At 47.1% G+C, this 16264-nt stretch overlaps 1 protein-coding gene across 2 annotated transcripts in view; it reads right to left on the bottom strand.

Moving 5' to 3' along the window:
- The window catches only part of LOC119308676 (puromycin-sensitive aminopeptidase), a 13994-nt gene extending 7673 nt beyond the window's left edge, over window positions 1-6321 (bottom strand). For both annotated transcript variants that reach the window (XM_037584807.1, XM_037584808.1), the window contains exons 1-5: window positions 6244-6321; window positions 5125-5258; window positions 4473-4556; window positions 4282-4329; window positions 3904-4044 (exon numbers count right to left, since the gene is read on the bottom strand). In XM_037584807.1, coding sequence (XP_037440704.1) covers window positions 3904-4044; window positions 4282-4329; window positions 4473-4556; window positions 5125-5214 — 363 coding nt within the window. In that variant the 5' untranslated portion in view covers window positions 5215-5258; window positions 6244-6321. The remainder of the gene's footprint in view (window positions 1-3903; window positions 4045-4281; window positions 4330-4472; window positions 4557-5124; window positions 5259-6243) is intronic.
- Between the last annotated feature and the right edge of the window lie 9943 nt (window positions 6322-16264).

Here is a 16264-nt window from a genome sequence, read left to right as displayed (position 1 = left end):
AAAGGCGAAGGAGGTGGAGGATACCGGCTTCAAGTTGTGGTACAGGGGGACGGCTGCAAACAGAAATGGAGTAGGCATCTCGCTCAACAAGAACCTCAAGTATGGAGTGGTAGACGTCAAAAGACATGGGGGCCGGATTATCGTGGTCAAGCTGGTAGTTGGGGACTTAGTTCTCAATGTTATCAGTGTGTATGCCCCGCAAGTAGGCCACAATGAGAACACCAAGAGGGAGTTCTGGTTAAGAGTGTACCGTTTAGCGAGAAGCTCTTCATAGGAGGAGACTTCAATGGCATGGAGGCTTTGGTTATGGCATGATCGTAGCTAACACCCTCTTTCAAAAGAGAGAATCACATTAGTCACTTTTAGTAGTGGTCAACACTAGCCAGATTGATTTCATCCTCTCGAGAAGAGATGACAGGCGTGCATGTCTAGATTATAGGGTGATACCTGGAGAGAGTGTTGTCCCTCGGCATAAGTTGGTGGTGGCTGACTTCCGCTTTCGGATTCATGTCCAGCGGGATAAGCGTGCCAAAGTCGCTAGAATGAAGTGGTGGAAGCTCAAGGGGGAGGGAGCTCAAGCGTTCAAGGAGAGGGTCATTAAGGAGGGCCCTTGGGAGGAAGGAGGTGATGCAAACAATATGTGGACGAAGATGGCGACTTGCATTCGTAAGGTGGCCCCAGAGGAGTTTGGAGTGTCCAAGATTAGTAAAAGAGAAGCTAAAGATAGCTGGTAGTGGAATGATGATGTCCAGAAGGCTATTAAGGAGAAGATTGTTTTAGACACCTCTACCTAGATAAGAGTGCAGACAACTTAGCGAAGTACAAGATGGCAAAGAAGGCCGCAAAGCGAGCTGTGAGTGAAGCAAGGGTTTGGGCGTATGAGGACCTCTTCCAGCGGTTAGACACGAAGGAAGACGAAAGGGACATTTATAAGATAACCAAGATCCGAGAGAGGAAGACTGAGGGATGTTAACCAAGTCAAATGCATCAAGGCTGGAGCAGACCAGCTCCTGGTGAAGACGAGGAGATTAATCTTAGATGACGGGAGTACTTCGACAAGCTGTTCAATGGGGAAAATGAGAGCTCTACCATTAAACTGGATGACTCCTTTGATGATACCAGCAGGCGTTTTGTGCGGCGAATCCAGGAGTCGAAGGTCAAGGAAGCTTTAAAAATGATGAAAGGGAGGCAAAGTGATGGGCCCTGATTGTATCCCCATTGAGGTGTGGAGAGGCCTCGGAGACATAGGTATAGTATGGCTAACTAAGCTTTTCAACCTCATCTTTTGGGCAAACAAGATGCCAGGAGAATGGAGACGAAGTATATTAGTACCAATCTTCACGAACAAGGGGGATGTTTAGAGTTGTACTAATTACCGTGGAACTAAGATGATGAGCCATACAATGAAGCTATGGGAGAGAGTCATTGAGCGTCTCTTAATAAGTATGATGAGGACATCACTAACAAAGTTACACCCACAGCCCCTACTTCTACATATACTGGACCAATTACTAGAGCTCGCGCACGCCAATTAAATTACCATGTACTTCCGTTTCTTGGTAATGATTCTAATGTTCATGAGAATATGATGCTGCCTAAATTGGATACATTTGTTTTGCTTATAAATGAAGGGCCAAGCATGGACAAGAACGATGAACATTAGAGAACATGATCAAGCATGGAGAAGATGGCACGTGCAAGGGGAGCAAGAACAGAGTTTCTGGTGGAGTTTTCAGCACTTTGGGGCCACCATGATGACGTACAAGGACATGGACGAAATATACAAGATGTATTTTCATAAATTTCGTCCATGGCTTAATATATTGCACCACCTTATTTTTGGGCCAGGCCCATGTAATTTCGAAATACTACTTATAGGCTATTTTTTTAGTCTGTATTGTAGGGGAAACGACTCAGGAGGTGTTTTAGTCCCACCTTGCCAAGGGGGGACGAAATCCCCTCTCTTTCCCCCTACAAATACAGCTCGTAAGGCGTTTAGACTTTGGGTTTTGTTTAGATTAAGTTCGCCATAGCTACAACTCGCATACTTCGTTTGTGTTCAACGACCAGACAAAGACATCATAGAACCCCATTTGTTTAACAAAGCTTTCCTCTTATATTCGTAGTATCCGGATTGCAATCTTAGTTTCTTGCTTGTTCTTCGTATGCGCGAAGGAAATAGACTTTCATGGTCAGGTTGATCGTGCTCTGGCGTGGTCAATAACCTCTCAGAGTTGGTTTAGCGATTGCTAAGGCGTGACGTCCTCCCACGTTCGTAGTCGGATCGTCAAAGTCTACTCCACCAAAAATGATAGCCACCATCTCATCGAAAGATGGGACACCTTTGCCCCTATCAAAGTATAACAAGCGTGACCAAAAATCATTTTGGTTTCATGCCTGGGAGGTCGACCATGGAAACCATTTTCTTGGTACGACAACTCATGGAGAGATACAGGGAGCAAAAGAAGGACCTACATATGGTGTTCATTGACTTAAAGAAGATACCACGGAATGTCATGTGGTGGGCCTTGGAGAAACACAAAGTCCCAGCAATGTACATTACCCTCATCAAGGACATGTATGATAATGTTGTGACAAGTGTTTGAACAAGTGATGGCGACACTGATGACTTCCCGATTAAAATAGGACTGCACCAGGGGTCAGCTTTGAGCCCTTATCTTTTTGCTCTGGTGATGGATGAGGTCACAAGGGATATATAAGGAGATATCCCATGGTGTATGCCCTTCGCGGATGATGTGGTGCTAGTCGATGATAGTCAGACAGGGTCAATAAGAAGTTAGAGCTATGAGACAAACCTTGAAATCCAAAGGTTTTAGACTTAGCAGAACTAAAACCGAGTACATGAGGTGCGGTTTCAGTACTACTAGGCACGAGGAGGAGGTTAACCTTGATGGGCAGGTGGTGCCTCAGAAGGACACATTTAGATATTTGGGGTCTATGCTGCTGAAAGATGGGGATATCGATGAAGATGTGAACCATGGAATCAAAGCCGGATGGATGAAGTGGCGCCAATCTTCTGGCAATCTCTGTGACAAGAGAGTGTCACAAAAGCTAAAAGGCAGGTTCTATAGGACGGCGGTTCGACCCGCAATGTTGTATGACGTTGAGTGTTGGCTGACTAAAGGGCGACATGTTCAACAGTTAGGTGTGGTGGAGATGCGCATGTTGAGATGGACGGCGGTTAGACCCGCAATGTTGTATGGCGCTGAGTGTTAGCCGTCTAAAAGGCGACATGTTCAACACTTAGGTGTGGCAGAGATGCGCATGTTGAGATGGATTGGCCACACAAGGAAGGACCGAGTCCGGAATGATGATATACGAGATAGAGCTGGGGTAGCGTTGATTGAAGAGAAGCTTGTCCAACATCGTCTGAGATGGTTTGGGCATATTCAGCGCAGGCCTCTAGAAGCGTCAGTTCATAGCGGACGGCTAAAGCGTGCCGATAAGGTCAAGAGAGGTCGGGGTAGACCGAACTTGACATGGGAGGAGTCGTGGAGAGAGATCTTAAGGACTGGTGTATCGACTAAGAACTAGCCATGGGCAGGGTGCTTGGAAGCTTGCTATCCATGTGCCAGAACCATGAGTTAGTTGCGAGATCTTATGGGTCTCACATCTAGCCTACCCCAACTTGTTTGGGACTAAAGGCTTTGTTGTTGTTGTTGTTGTTGTGTTGATGCAGCCAGCACACAAGCACTGCAATTGCATCGCTATATTGCACCGCAAACCCAGATAAACTCTACACACCAGCATTCCTTCCTAGTAAAATTTGTGAACTGCTACAGAAACAACCCATATGCCATAGCAGTTGAAAATATCCAAGAATGGAAGCGCATATACTGAAAGCTGTGCGCTATGTACGCTTGAAAAAGAAAGCTGAGTTACCGTGTCAAACAAGTAGTCAGGTTTTTTGTAGTCTTTCAAGAATATCTCCTTTGGAAGGTCCATCTCTGGTTCTTCAGTTGCAGCAGGAGATGGCCCTGTTGCAATCAAACAAGCTGTCCTCTTGCTGACAAACTTTGAACTCTGAAATACAAAAGAAAATAATAAGAACACGGAATATACATGTATGCCACATGAAATTAAGTAAGAAATGTGCCATTTGAACGCACTTGCCAGAAAGTACATATTATTTAATTCGTAAAATTCTTTTTAGTTACATAAAATGCAACACTTTATTGCCAGCCCAATTAACACAACATTTGAGGAAACACGTAAATGTTCAACGAAGGATAGTAATCATGTATGGAAGATAAAACTAACATGTAACGACAACAAAAGATTGGACCTTGTTCCTGTCCAGTGTGAACCCTGCAACAATGCAGACCATAATCTAAGCAACGCAAAGTAAAGGCATGCAACAAGGCCAAAAGCCCAAAACTGGAAGGGGGTAACAGTGTGCAATAAATATATATCATTATCATGCAACCACAAGATTACAAGAGGAGCCCCACCTCCTTTTTTAAATTAGCGAGGCAGCCAGAGTACTTATTCCCTGGGGAACCTCTCTTTGAAGAGGAGTAAGGCAATCTTTGATACTGGCAGAAAAAAAGGTGGAAAGTAGTCAAGAAAGGCCCAGTAGATCACTCAATGGCAGTATGCTAGAGAACGGCCCCACAACACATAAATATGAGCTCTGCCAATCTAGTACTCCCTCCTAACCAAAATAATAAGTTCTAGGATTATCTTCAGTCAAACTTATTTACGTTTGACCAAGTCTATGCAAAGATCTACAATATCAAATATACATAATATGAAAATATATTTCATAATGAATCTAATGGAGCAAATTTTCTGTTGAAGATGTTGATATACTTTTATATAGAAGACTTGGCCGAACTTAATGAAGTTTGACTTAGGAGAAACCTTAAACTTCAATTATTTTGAAACAGAGGAAGTATAAGTCTATGTCAGATGCACAAATAAATGAAGAATCCCATCAGGCCAGCACAAAAGGAGTAATTTAACTTGAAATTACACTGTCGGTAGCAATTCCAACATTGAAAAATTAGGTGTTTGTAAACTCTAGAAGGCAAACTAGCTACAATTTGCAGGAGAAGAACACTGGAAGGAAACGAGTGAGTAGTTGAGGGAAAGTGGAATCACATGGAGAGGGGAGACCACGCCCAGAAACCCAGCCTTAACCAAACCGCAACCTTGGTACGCCGCGGCGGGCCTAATGAGACGACGAGCCATTCCGAATCCCAACACTCGAACTCAATTCGCGTTCAACCTTAACCCTATAGCAAACCATATCATAACATTAATGCTGTGTTTGGATGTCTGTATTCGAGGCCTCCGTATTGAATTGGTTTCAACTCCAATTCAGACAGGAAACTGTAATGGACATGAATATGAATTCGTTGTTTGGGTGTTAATTGAATTGGCTCACAGAATCCTACTCAGGTTTCAATACGTAATCATGTTTGGATGTTAAATTATGGAATTGCATAGCAAAATTAGTATATGCATCAAAACAGAAGTTGTATAATGTGTTGCTATAATTGGATGATTATGTAGCAATGTTTTATCAAAAATTCTAGAAATCCAAGGGGACATCATATAATATTGACGCAAAAAAAAGTTTATACACCAATAAAGTACAACACATATAGTTTAAATAGGTCTTTCAAATTCCCAAGGATAAGTAAGATCTGCACCAACATATAACTAGGGTTAGCAAACTTTCCAAAAAAAACAAGGACTGTTACAATGCTAAGCAATTGCTTGCTGGGAAGATGAGGAGAGGCAGGGAATGAGACTTGAGTATATGAACAAGAAAGAGGAGTAGAGGCAGTGGAAGAAGAGGGGGCGACTGGATCTGGTTGCTATGGACCAGAGGAGATTGGGACCCCGCAAGCAGAGGAGGAGGGACAAGGGAGCACGGGAGGGAAGATGGAGCAGGAGACGTACGCCGGAGCACGGGAATAGGAGCAGGAGCGGGCGGCGGACGGCTCGGGCAAGCCCATGGCGGCCACGGGCAGAGGAGAAGCTAGCAGGGGAGGAGGAGGGCCGGCTAGGGGGGCAACCACAGGGGAGGAGGAGGGCCGGCAGGGCGGACGGATCTGCCGAGTACGGGGGCAGGAGGACGGCCGGCGAGGGGACTTACCAGGGCGCCGCCGCCTCCTCTCTCGCTAAGCTACTTGCACACGGTCGAATCAAATTAAACACCACGGGTAGTGAGATAGATCGACGGAAGCTCGATGGAGGAGAAACGATCCGTACCTCCTGATCAGGTGGTGGGTTCTGTTCCTCGGAGCCAGAGTGAGCAAGTAACCGGGGATACGGGCGACTGGGATAAGTAGAGGAAAGAGAGAGAGCGAATTGGAGGGGCAAGGGCAACGCCAACGCCGACGCAAATGGACGGACAAAAACGGTGGATGGACGCCGGCCCAACCCGCCCATGCAAATGGATGGACGCCGGCCCAACCAGCCGATGCAAATTGAAAATTCGTGCTTGTCTGTCCGTCTGGACGCATTTTCGGTCTATATTTACGTCCGATTTGCATCCACACGGATATGAAATAGACGCGCCGCGTGTCTGTTGAGTGTCCGCTTCAGGCCTGCGTGTCGGCCACCCAACAACCTCACGTGGTCGTAGTCAATGCGTCCATCTACCTTGGGCCCGCATGACAGCGTCTGAAAGCTTCCAGAGCCCACGGCCGGCCTCATCCACTTCTTCTTTCACTTTCGTCCACGTCTGGCCATCCCGTGTGCCGCCGTCGTTGAACGCCTTCACGATGGGGCCGCATGGGGAGAGGGGGCGCCGACCACGGACCGGCTCTACATCCCGCTGTCGTGGCACGATGTCAACATCCCCCACGGCTAGCACCTTGACTCCAACGCATCTCGGTGTCGGCAATGTGCCGCGCGCACGCAAAGGAGGTGCGCAAGTGTCATGCCCTCCTGGCGGTGGAGCAGCGTCGCGACCCGGCGTAAGCGCCAGACTCCCCCAACTGGGAAGTCTGGTTCGCCACCAAACACGACGTGCGACACCACGGTGCCGTCCAGCTTGAGGATGGCTACATGTCGCCGCCCCCGTTGGTGGCACGGGAGGATGAGGCGGCGGAGGCGGCATACTAGACCACATTGGAGGAGGTGTTCCAGTGCGCCCTAGTGAAGTCCCAACGCGAGGACGCGCGCTAGCCAGGCATGGAGAAGGCGCTGTAGTTGTCGGTGGCCGAGGATTGTGACTACCCTCCGCCACCGCCGCCTCTGGCTGAACCAGCGTCAGCCGCCCCCAAGGAGGAGCCCACGGAGGCCGAGCGGGGGAAGTAAGCCTGGACTGGCGGCCTGCGTGAGTGCATGAGTGTGTCGGCCATCTGGCTGGGCACAACGTCGGAATAGGAGGCGGCGTACCTCGAGAGCTCCTAGCTGACGCTCGCGAGCGTCAACCACACGAGCTTCCGCGCAGGCGCACGATCAGAATGGGCCGGCCCATTCAGTGGCGTCAAAGCGAGCTGCTATTAATCCGCAAAAAAAATGCTGCATGGAGGAATCGAAGGTAATGAGCATGTGTCCAATACCACTTGAGCTGCTCACTGTTAGCTGTATATACGCCGCGTGAGTTTATAAGAACTAAAAGCAGCGGAAGAAAAAAAATCCAAACTTTTGACCATTAAACATTTTTATGATATATGCTGAACAATTCTTAAAAAACACATTGAACATTTTTGTGATATACACTGAACATTTTGTAAGTACACAATGAACATTGTTATAAATACGTTGAACATTTTCTTAGTATATGGTGAACATTTTGTTAAATGTGTGATTAATATTTTTGTAATACATGATGAACATTTTTATAAATGCAAGGTGAACTTTTTTGCAATATACGTCGAACATTTCCTTAATATACGATGAACATTTTTTTGTAATAAACAGTGAACTTTTTATATAATACCAAAAAATGAGAATAACAAAGAAAATAAGAAAATAAACGAAAAGGTAAAAAGGAAAAAAAACATAACAAAACCACTGAAAACTGGACAAAACAGTGAAAAAACCGGAAGCAAAAACAGCACAGAAGAAAAACGAAAAAAAACACGAAACAACGAGGGAAAGCAGCAGGGAACGGATAAACAGGCGAATCCCGCACATGGGCCGGCCCAACCATATGCTAGCCTCAGCGAAGGCACGACGTTTGGACGCTAACGAGCGTCATATAGGATCCACCGTGTACCTCGAGCACTGGAGGCAGCTCGCGCCGGCAGAGGAGTGGGCCAACGGCGAGCATTGTGACACCCTAGATTTTGCCATTTTTCTTTTTCTGGAGTTTATTGAATATTTGGTTTGAAATTGAATTTTTAATCAACTCATTTGGACTTATCACTTGGGAAAGTTTTCACCCAAGTGCCTCCTAGAACCCTCATAACATCTCTAGACTTCATCCCTCCCAAAATAATGCCATGAAAAATATTTTATTCAATGGCATAATATTCATTTTCTTCTTGAAAATGAATATGTTTTTACTTCTGCTCCAAAGCAACCCCTATTTTTATTGCTTCTAAAATCCTAAATAAATTCCCTAGTATTCTTTAGGTCATGCCTCAACTTCCTATGCAAAAATATCCCATGGTCATGTGTAAAATTTTGGCTCAAGAAAATATTTTCTATTCTGGACAGCAAGGGCACTTTGTGAAGGAAGTGCATTTTTGCTTGCTCCATCTGAGCTGAAATTTTTGTGGCATGACTACCTTCAGACCCTAAGCTTAGCCTCCAAGTCTCAGCCCTTATCTCCTTGGATTTTTCACAAATTGTTGCAACAGTTTCTGTCCAGAAATTTGCCAGCTCTCTCAAGTCATATCTGATTGATCTGGTGATGAACCATGACCATGAACTGATGTAGTGTTGAAGGGACTTGAACCCAAACATGGTCTGGCAGCCCCGGCGCACCGCGTTGCACCAGTGCACGCGGTGACCGCGTGAGTACACGACGTCTGTCATGTGTTCGGCGCGCTCTGCGCGTCAGCAACTCCTCCGCCTCGCCCGTGCGCTCGCCCCGCGTCAACCCAGCTTGTCCTAACCCTCCTACTACCTCGGCCCCTTCCTCCTAGCCGCTCTCTGCTGCTCCCCGACCCCTGTAGCTTGCTTGGCGGATGCAGACACGGCGGAGCAGAGAGACATAGTGCTCCCGCGTGACTGTCTCGTCCCTCTCCTTGCTCCTGTGCTTGGCTCCTCCTGACCACTATGCTTGTCCGGTCCTCAGAGATATCATGTCGAGCCTGAGCACTCTCGTCACCTCTCGCCGCTCGAGAAGCCTCGCCGGCGGCCGCTAGCTCTGCCTCGCCCTCCCCTATAAATATGCCCATCCCCGAGCCGTTCTAGCCACCCCACTCACCTCCTCTGGCCACAAATTCACTTGCTCAATACCACGGCAAGGCCGGGTGGGCCTCTAGCTGCCGATCATCGCCGGAGTTGCCCGCGGATCCCCTTCTGCCGCCTGCTCGCTCCGGTGCTCTCCGTCTTCGCTCAACCCTCCAAGCGTGTTCGTGGGCTTCCTCTGACCACGACGGTGCTACTGGACCGAACAAAATGTAAGGGCATATTTATCCCCAAGATGTTTTGGTGATTGATGACAATGCTTGTGCGGACTAATCGTGTGCGTTTAGTTCTTTCAGAGATTCATCCATTGGCACGAGACGATTTCCTCCCCTCGGTGTTGTATTCAAGACGGTGTAGCTCCTTCGGTTCGTTGTTGGTGGTCTAGTTTCGTAGGAGTCACCGTACTATCAAGAGGGAATCCGCTTTGGTAAGACTTGGGTGGAATCACACGTACACATCTCTATCACACACGTCGTCTTTCCTTCCGCATCTCTGGAGCTGCCGTTTTCCCCTTGCTATGCTTTGCTCTGCCCCAGCGGTAGTACCGCCGAAGCTCCCCAGCGGTAGTACCGCTCTCAGAGCGGTAGTACCGCTCTCCGAGCGGTAGTACCACTTGGGATTTTCGGCTGTAGTACCGCTGAGCGCCTGGGCTACTTCCGCCTCGATTCTCGAACGAAGTTTTTCGTGTCGGGTTTTGCGGCACTAAGGGCGGCAGTAGGAGCGGTAGTACCGCTCTAAGCGGTAGTACCGCTCTTCTCTAGCGGTAGTACCGCCCTGGGGTCTGGCAGCGCGGCAGTACCGCTAGGTTGAGCGGTAGTACCGCCCGGAGCGGTAGTACCGCCCTTCCCTAGCGGTAGTACCGCTTTGTGCGGGGCTGGTGAGTGGGATAACGGTTGGATTGTTCCCCCCACTATATAAAGGGGTCTTCTTCCCCAAAGTTGACCCACCTCTTTCCCCCAAAAGCTCCATTGTTGCTCCAAGCTCCATTTTCGCCCGATCTCTCTCCCTAGCCAATCAAACTTGTTGATTTGCTCGGGATTGGTTGAGAAGGCCCAGATCTACACTTCCACCAAGAGAAATTTGATTCCCCCCACTTATCCCTAGCGGATCTTGTTACTCTTGGGTGTTGAGCACCCTAGACGGTTGAGGTCACCTCGAAGCCATACTCCATTGTGGTGAAGCTTCGTGGTGTTGTTGGGAGCCTCCAAGTGTTATGGAGATAGCCCCAATCTTGTTTGTAAAGGTCCGGTTGCCGCCTTCAAGGGCTCCAATAGTGGAATCACGGCATCTCGTATTGTGTGAGGGCGTGAGGAGATTACGATGGCCCTAGTGGCTTCTTGGGGAGCATTGTGCCTCCACACCACTCTAACGGAGACGTACTTCCCCTTAAAAGGAAGGAACTTCGGTAACACATCCTCGTCTCCACCGGCTCCACTCTTGGTTATCTTGTCCCTTTACTTTTGCAAGCTTACTTAAGTTATATCCATTACTTGCTTGTGTGCTTTTTGTCTTTGCATCATATAGGTTGTCCACGTAGTTGCACATCTAGACAACCTATTTTCATTGCAAGGTTGAAATTGTTAAAGAAAAGTTAAAAATTGTTAGTTGCCTATTCACCCCCTCCCTCTAGTCAACCATATCGATCCTTTCAATTGGTATCAGAGCCTCGTCTCTTTATTAAGGACTTTGCCGTCCGAAGAGTATGGTTGACACCCACGACGGTGCAGAGGAGCACTCCGGTGTGAATCCCATCTCGTCCATGGCCGAAGGGGGAGCCTCGGTCTCTCGTGAGGAATTCAATGTGGCTTTAGACACATTGAAAACCTCCATGACGGCCGAGGTTAAAAGCATGTTTTCTGATTTCTTAGACGGACTTAAACTATCTACCTCGCCGATGAAAGTGGGTGATCCCACTAACAAGGTGACGGATGCTTCCTCAGACAAGGGGGAAGCTAAAAGTGAAAAGAGTCCGTCTACTAGTGGTAGAAATGGCACCGGCATCTTTGCCAATGTGGAACCCCCAGTGTATAGAGGACCGATCCCCTCTACTCATTTGAATCATGCCGGTCCTCCTCCTAAATATGTGAAAAATGAAGATTTTGACGCTTGGCTTTATCACTTCAAGCATCACTTAAAACATGTGAACACTAACCTTTGGAGAATTATTGAAGAAGGTTTCTATCCTCATGATCCAAGCAACTTCACCCCTCGAGAAGAAGTGGACAATCAATTCAATGAGAGTGCTCTCTTCATCATCCAAGATGCAATCCTTCCCGAAGATCTCCCTCATCTTTGACCTCATGCCATGGCTAAAGAAGCATGGAAATGTGTCGAGCGTCTCTATCGAGGAAGTGCTAGCATTCAACGCTCCAACTATGAAGTGGTGCAAGATGAAGCCGATGAGTTTGCAATGAAAGAGGATGAAGAACCTCGTGAGCTCTTTCGAAGAGTGACCAAACTCGCGGTCGCACTCCGAGATCATGGAAGCAAGGACACGGATGACAACTAGATCAAGCGCAAGTTCCTCAAGGCCATGATGCCCTACAACAAGGCCATGTCCTCCGTCATTCACCAAAGACCGGACTTTCACTCCATGACCTCTGGTGAAGTGTTGGATGAGTTTGTTGCAATGAGCATCTTGGACAAGACCGTCGACAATGCGGTGCTACGTTCTCAAAGGGCAAAGAAGCCAAATCTTGCCTTGAAGGCCAAGGTTAGTGTGGAAGAAGAAGAAGAAGAGGAATATGAGGAGAGCAACCCCGAGGACACGAAGTATGATTATCATGAGCACATGGCTCTTGCCTCAAGACAGTTTTGGAGTAAGAAGAACACAAGACCCAACTTCAACAAGAACAACTCAAGTGGCCTCAAGGGGAAGCAACGAGTTAGAACTTGTTTCAACTGTGGCAATGTTAGCCATTTCGTTGCGGGTTGTCCCTACGAGAAGCGGGAAGACAATGGTGGCAAGTTCATCCGAAAAGACAAAGCCAAGTCCTTCCCCAACAAGAACAACTTCACCAAGAAGACTCCTTCTCGCGGGTTGGTGGTTCAAGAAGAATACCGTGAGGATGACGATGATGATGAAGATGGTGAAACAATGGCCATGGCATCCGTTGCCATTGTCACAACTCCCCATGTGTCTCTCTTCGATGCACCTAACAAGAACATCACCGCCAAGCGCCTAATGGCTAAGGCCACCAACAAGGTAACCTCCAACATCAAAACCACCATTATTCCTAACCCTCCTTCAACGGATGACTTTGATAATGGTAAGGGGTCTAATGAGGAGATCAATGAATTTGAGTCCTTCATGAGTAAGCTCAAGGGAAAATCCAAGAAGCACTTTGTTGCTCTCTTGGAACAACTTGGTGAAGCCAATGACATGATCGAGGCTCACGAAGAAACCATCTCTAAGATGGAAAGTCATAGTCGTGACTATGCCGATGAGATATCGGATCTCTCTAATGCTCTTGAGGAAGAGCGTGAGCATCGTTTGGCTCTTGAGGAGTCACACAACGATGGTCATGCTAAACTAAAGAAAGATCTTGATCATACTCTTGCTGTGTCTCGTGTTCTAGCTTCCGAGAAGGCTAAACTTGGGGTTGATCATGTTAGACTCACGGAGGAGTTTGATGTACTTGACAAGGCCCACAAGGTCTTTAAAGGTGCTCATGCATCCCTCAAGGAGTCTCATGCTCAACTCCAAGTTAAGCTAACCAAGGAAAAGGCCACATTTCCTCACATGGTCTTAATTGATAATGCAAATGCTACTAACCCTTGTTGTGAGCATGTGCATCTTGTGGAGGAGAATGCCAAGTTGAAGGAACAACTCGAGAAAGGTCTTGTGTCATGCATACAAGGTGAGAAGAACCTAAATGACCTTTTGAGCAATCAAAAGGAAGTTGTGGGCAAGAAGGGAGTTGGGTTCTCACCCAAGTCCAAGAACAAGAAGAAGAACAAGGAGAAGAAGAGCAAGACCGATCGACCTCCTCCGCTCACGCAAACCTTTGTGAGGGAGGGAGAAGGTGCTCCTAAGGAGAAGAAGAACAATGGGAAGAGTGGTGATGCCAAAGAGTGCAAAGCCATCTCTCCCAACAAAGCCGACGACTTTAACCCATCTTATGTGTTGTGCCGTGCTAGTGATGGGCATGTTTATGCTAAATTTGTTGGTTCTCCTTATGAGTACATTGAATGGTCTATTTGGGTTCCTAAGACCCTTGTTACTAACATCAAAGGACCCATTACTCAATGGGTACCTAAAACCAAGCATTGATCTCTTGTAGGTGTTTGCTTCCGGTGGGGGATCATGGTTGCTCGATAGTGGAGCAACAAATCATATGACCGGGAGCAAGGACTTGGTGGTGGACGTGCACAAGATCCCATCTATGCCCACCAATGTCGAATGGGGTAATGCCTCACATTCTAAGGTATTGGGTCTTGGCAAGGTTGTCATTTCTCATGATCTAACGATCAAGAAAGTCATGCTTGTTGAGTCCCTTGCATTCAATTTACTTTCCGTTCGTCAACTCGCACTCATGGGCTTTGCCACCTTCTTTGATATTGATACTGTGTCCCTCTTGTGGAGCAAGACTCTTAAAGTAGCCTTTGTTGGGCATGTCGAGAACGGTCTCTATGTGATTAACTTTTCGGAGCAACCCACTAAGACCGCGACATGCCTAATGGCTAAAGTTGATGTGGGATGGCTTTGGCATCGCCATTTAGCTCACGTCAATATGAGATCTTTGCAAAGTCTTCTCAAGGGGGACCATGTTCATGGACTAACAAATGTTAGTTTTGCCAAAGATCGTGTTTGCAGTGCGTGCATCGAAGGAAAGCTTCATGAGACGGCTCACCCTCCCACGACTATCATCTACTCGAAGAGACCCTTGGAGCTCCTGCACATGGACATCTTCGGGCCTCCATCCTTTGACAGTCTTGGGGGTAGAAAGTATTGCTTGGTGATTGTGGATGATTATTCAAGATACACTTGGGTATACTTCTTCAAGAGGAAGAGTGAGACTCAACAAACCGTCATCGACTTTGCAAATGAAGCTCAACGTCAACATAATGCAAAGATTCTGACAATAAGAAGTGACAACGGCACCGAGTTCAAGAACTACACCTTGGATGAGTTTCTTAGTGATGAAGGGATCAAGCATCAATATCTGCACCATATACCCCTCAACAAAATGGTGTTACGGAGAGGAAGAACCGGATGTTGATGGATGCGGCAAGGACCATGATGGCGGAGTTCAAGTCTCCATACAACTTTTGGGCCGAAGCCATCAACACAGCGTGTCATGCATCCAATAGGCTCTATCTCCGCAAAGGCTTGAACAAGACTCCGTATGAGATACTCACCGGGAACAAGCCAAATCTCAAGTACTTCCGGGTGTTCGGGTGTAAGTGTTTCATTCTCAAGAAAGGTGTTCGTTTGTCTAAATTCGAGGCTAGAGCTCCTGAGGGCATATTTGTTGGTTATGCTACAAACTCTCATGCTTACCGTGTTCTCAACAAGTCCAACAGACTCATTGAGGAGACGTGTAACGTAGAGTTTGATGAAAATAACGGCTCCCAAGTGGAGCAAAGTGATACTTGTGATGTAGGTGATGAAATTCCTCCCCAAGCCATAAGAAGAATGGGTATTGGTCATATCCTACCCATTGAGGAACCCCTTGTGGCCGAAGGAGAAGGACAATGCTCCACCTCGGTGGAGCCTTCACCTACTCAAGACCCACACGCTTCCGAAGAACAAAGTGAAGGCCCTCAACTTAGGGAACAAGACCAAGGGCAAGATCAATTACAAGATGGTGGTGAATCTCCACATGATGCCCAAGGTCAAGTTCCTCCCCTCGAGCAAGTTCAAGATCATGAGCAAGCTCAAGATCAAGAACAAGCTCATGACGATGCTCAAGATGATCAAGTGAACCCTCCTCCTTCGACATCCGAGGAGGAATTGGTGCGTCGTGCCGCGAAGATTGCTTCCAAACTCACCACCAAAGGTCATCTCATGGAGAATGTGGTTGGAAGCCTAAGAAAGGGGGTAAGCACTCGTAGACAATTAGCAAACTATTGTGAACATCACGCGTTTGTCTCTTGTGTTGAACCCCATAAGGTCTATGAGGCGCTCGAAGACTCGGATTGGCTCAATGCCATGCATGAAGAACTCAACAACTTCGAGTACAACAAGGTGTGGAGATTGGTGCCAAGGCCTTCCGGGAACCATAACATCATTGGAACCAAGTGGATCTTCAAGAACAAGCAAGATGCTTATGGGAACATCATTTGCAACAAGGCAAGATTGGTAGCACAAGGCTCCCAAGTCGAGGGTATCGACTACGGTGAAACCTTTGCTCCCGTTGCTCGCCTTGAATCCATTCATTTGTTGATTGCTTATGCTTCCCATCACAACTTTAAGTTGCAACAAATGGACGTTAAAAGTGCTTTTCTTAATGGTCCTATTAATGAGTTGGTCTATGTCAAGCAACCCCCCGGGTTCGAGGATCCCGTCTTCCCGGATCATGTGTATCAACTCGATAAGTCGCTCTATGGCCTTAAACAAGCCCCACGTGCGTGGTATGACCACCTTACCGAGTTGTTACAAGATCGTGGATTTGAAGTGGGGCTAATCGATCCCACTCTTTTTACTAAGAAGGTCAAAGGGGAGTTGTTTGTATGCCAACTATATGTTGATGACATTATCTTTGGTTCCCCTAACAAAGCTTTCAATGAAGAATTTGCCGCTCTCATGACCTCTAAGTTCAAGATGTCTTTGATGGGAGAGTTGAAGTTCTTTCTTGGTTTTGATATCAAACAAAGAAGAGAAGGTACCTTCATAAACCAAGCCAAATACACTCAAGACATGCTTAAGAGATTCAAGTTAAGTGATGTCAAGCCGGCCTCTACTCCAATGCCCACC

This window comes from Triticum dicoccoides, chromosome 5B (genome assembly GCF_002162155.2).
Source record: "Triticum dicoccoides isolate Atlit2015 ecotype Zavitan chromosome 5B, WEW_v2.0, whole genome shotgun sequence".
Classification (NCBI taxonomy): Eukaryota; Viridiplantae; Streptophyta; class Magnoliopsida; order Poales; family Poaceae; genus Triticum; species Triticum dicoccoides.
This window is presented reverse-complemented; position numbering and strand designations above follow the sequence as displayed.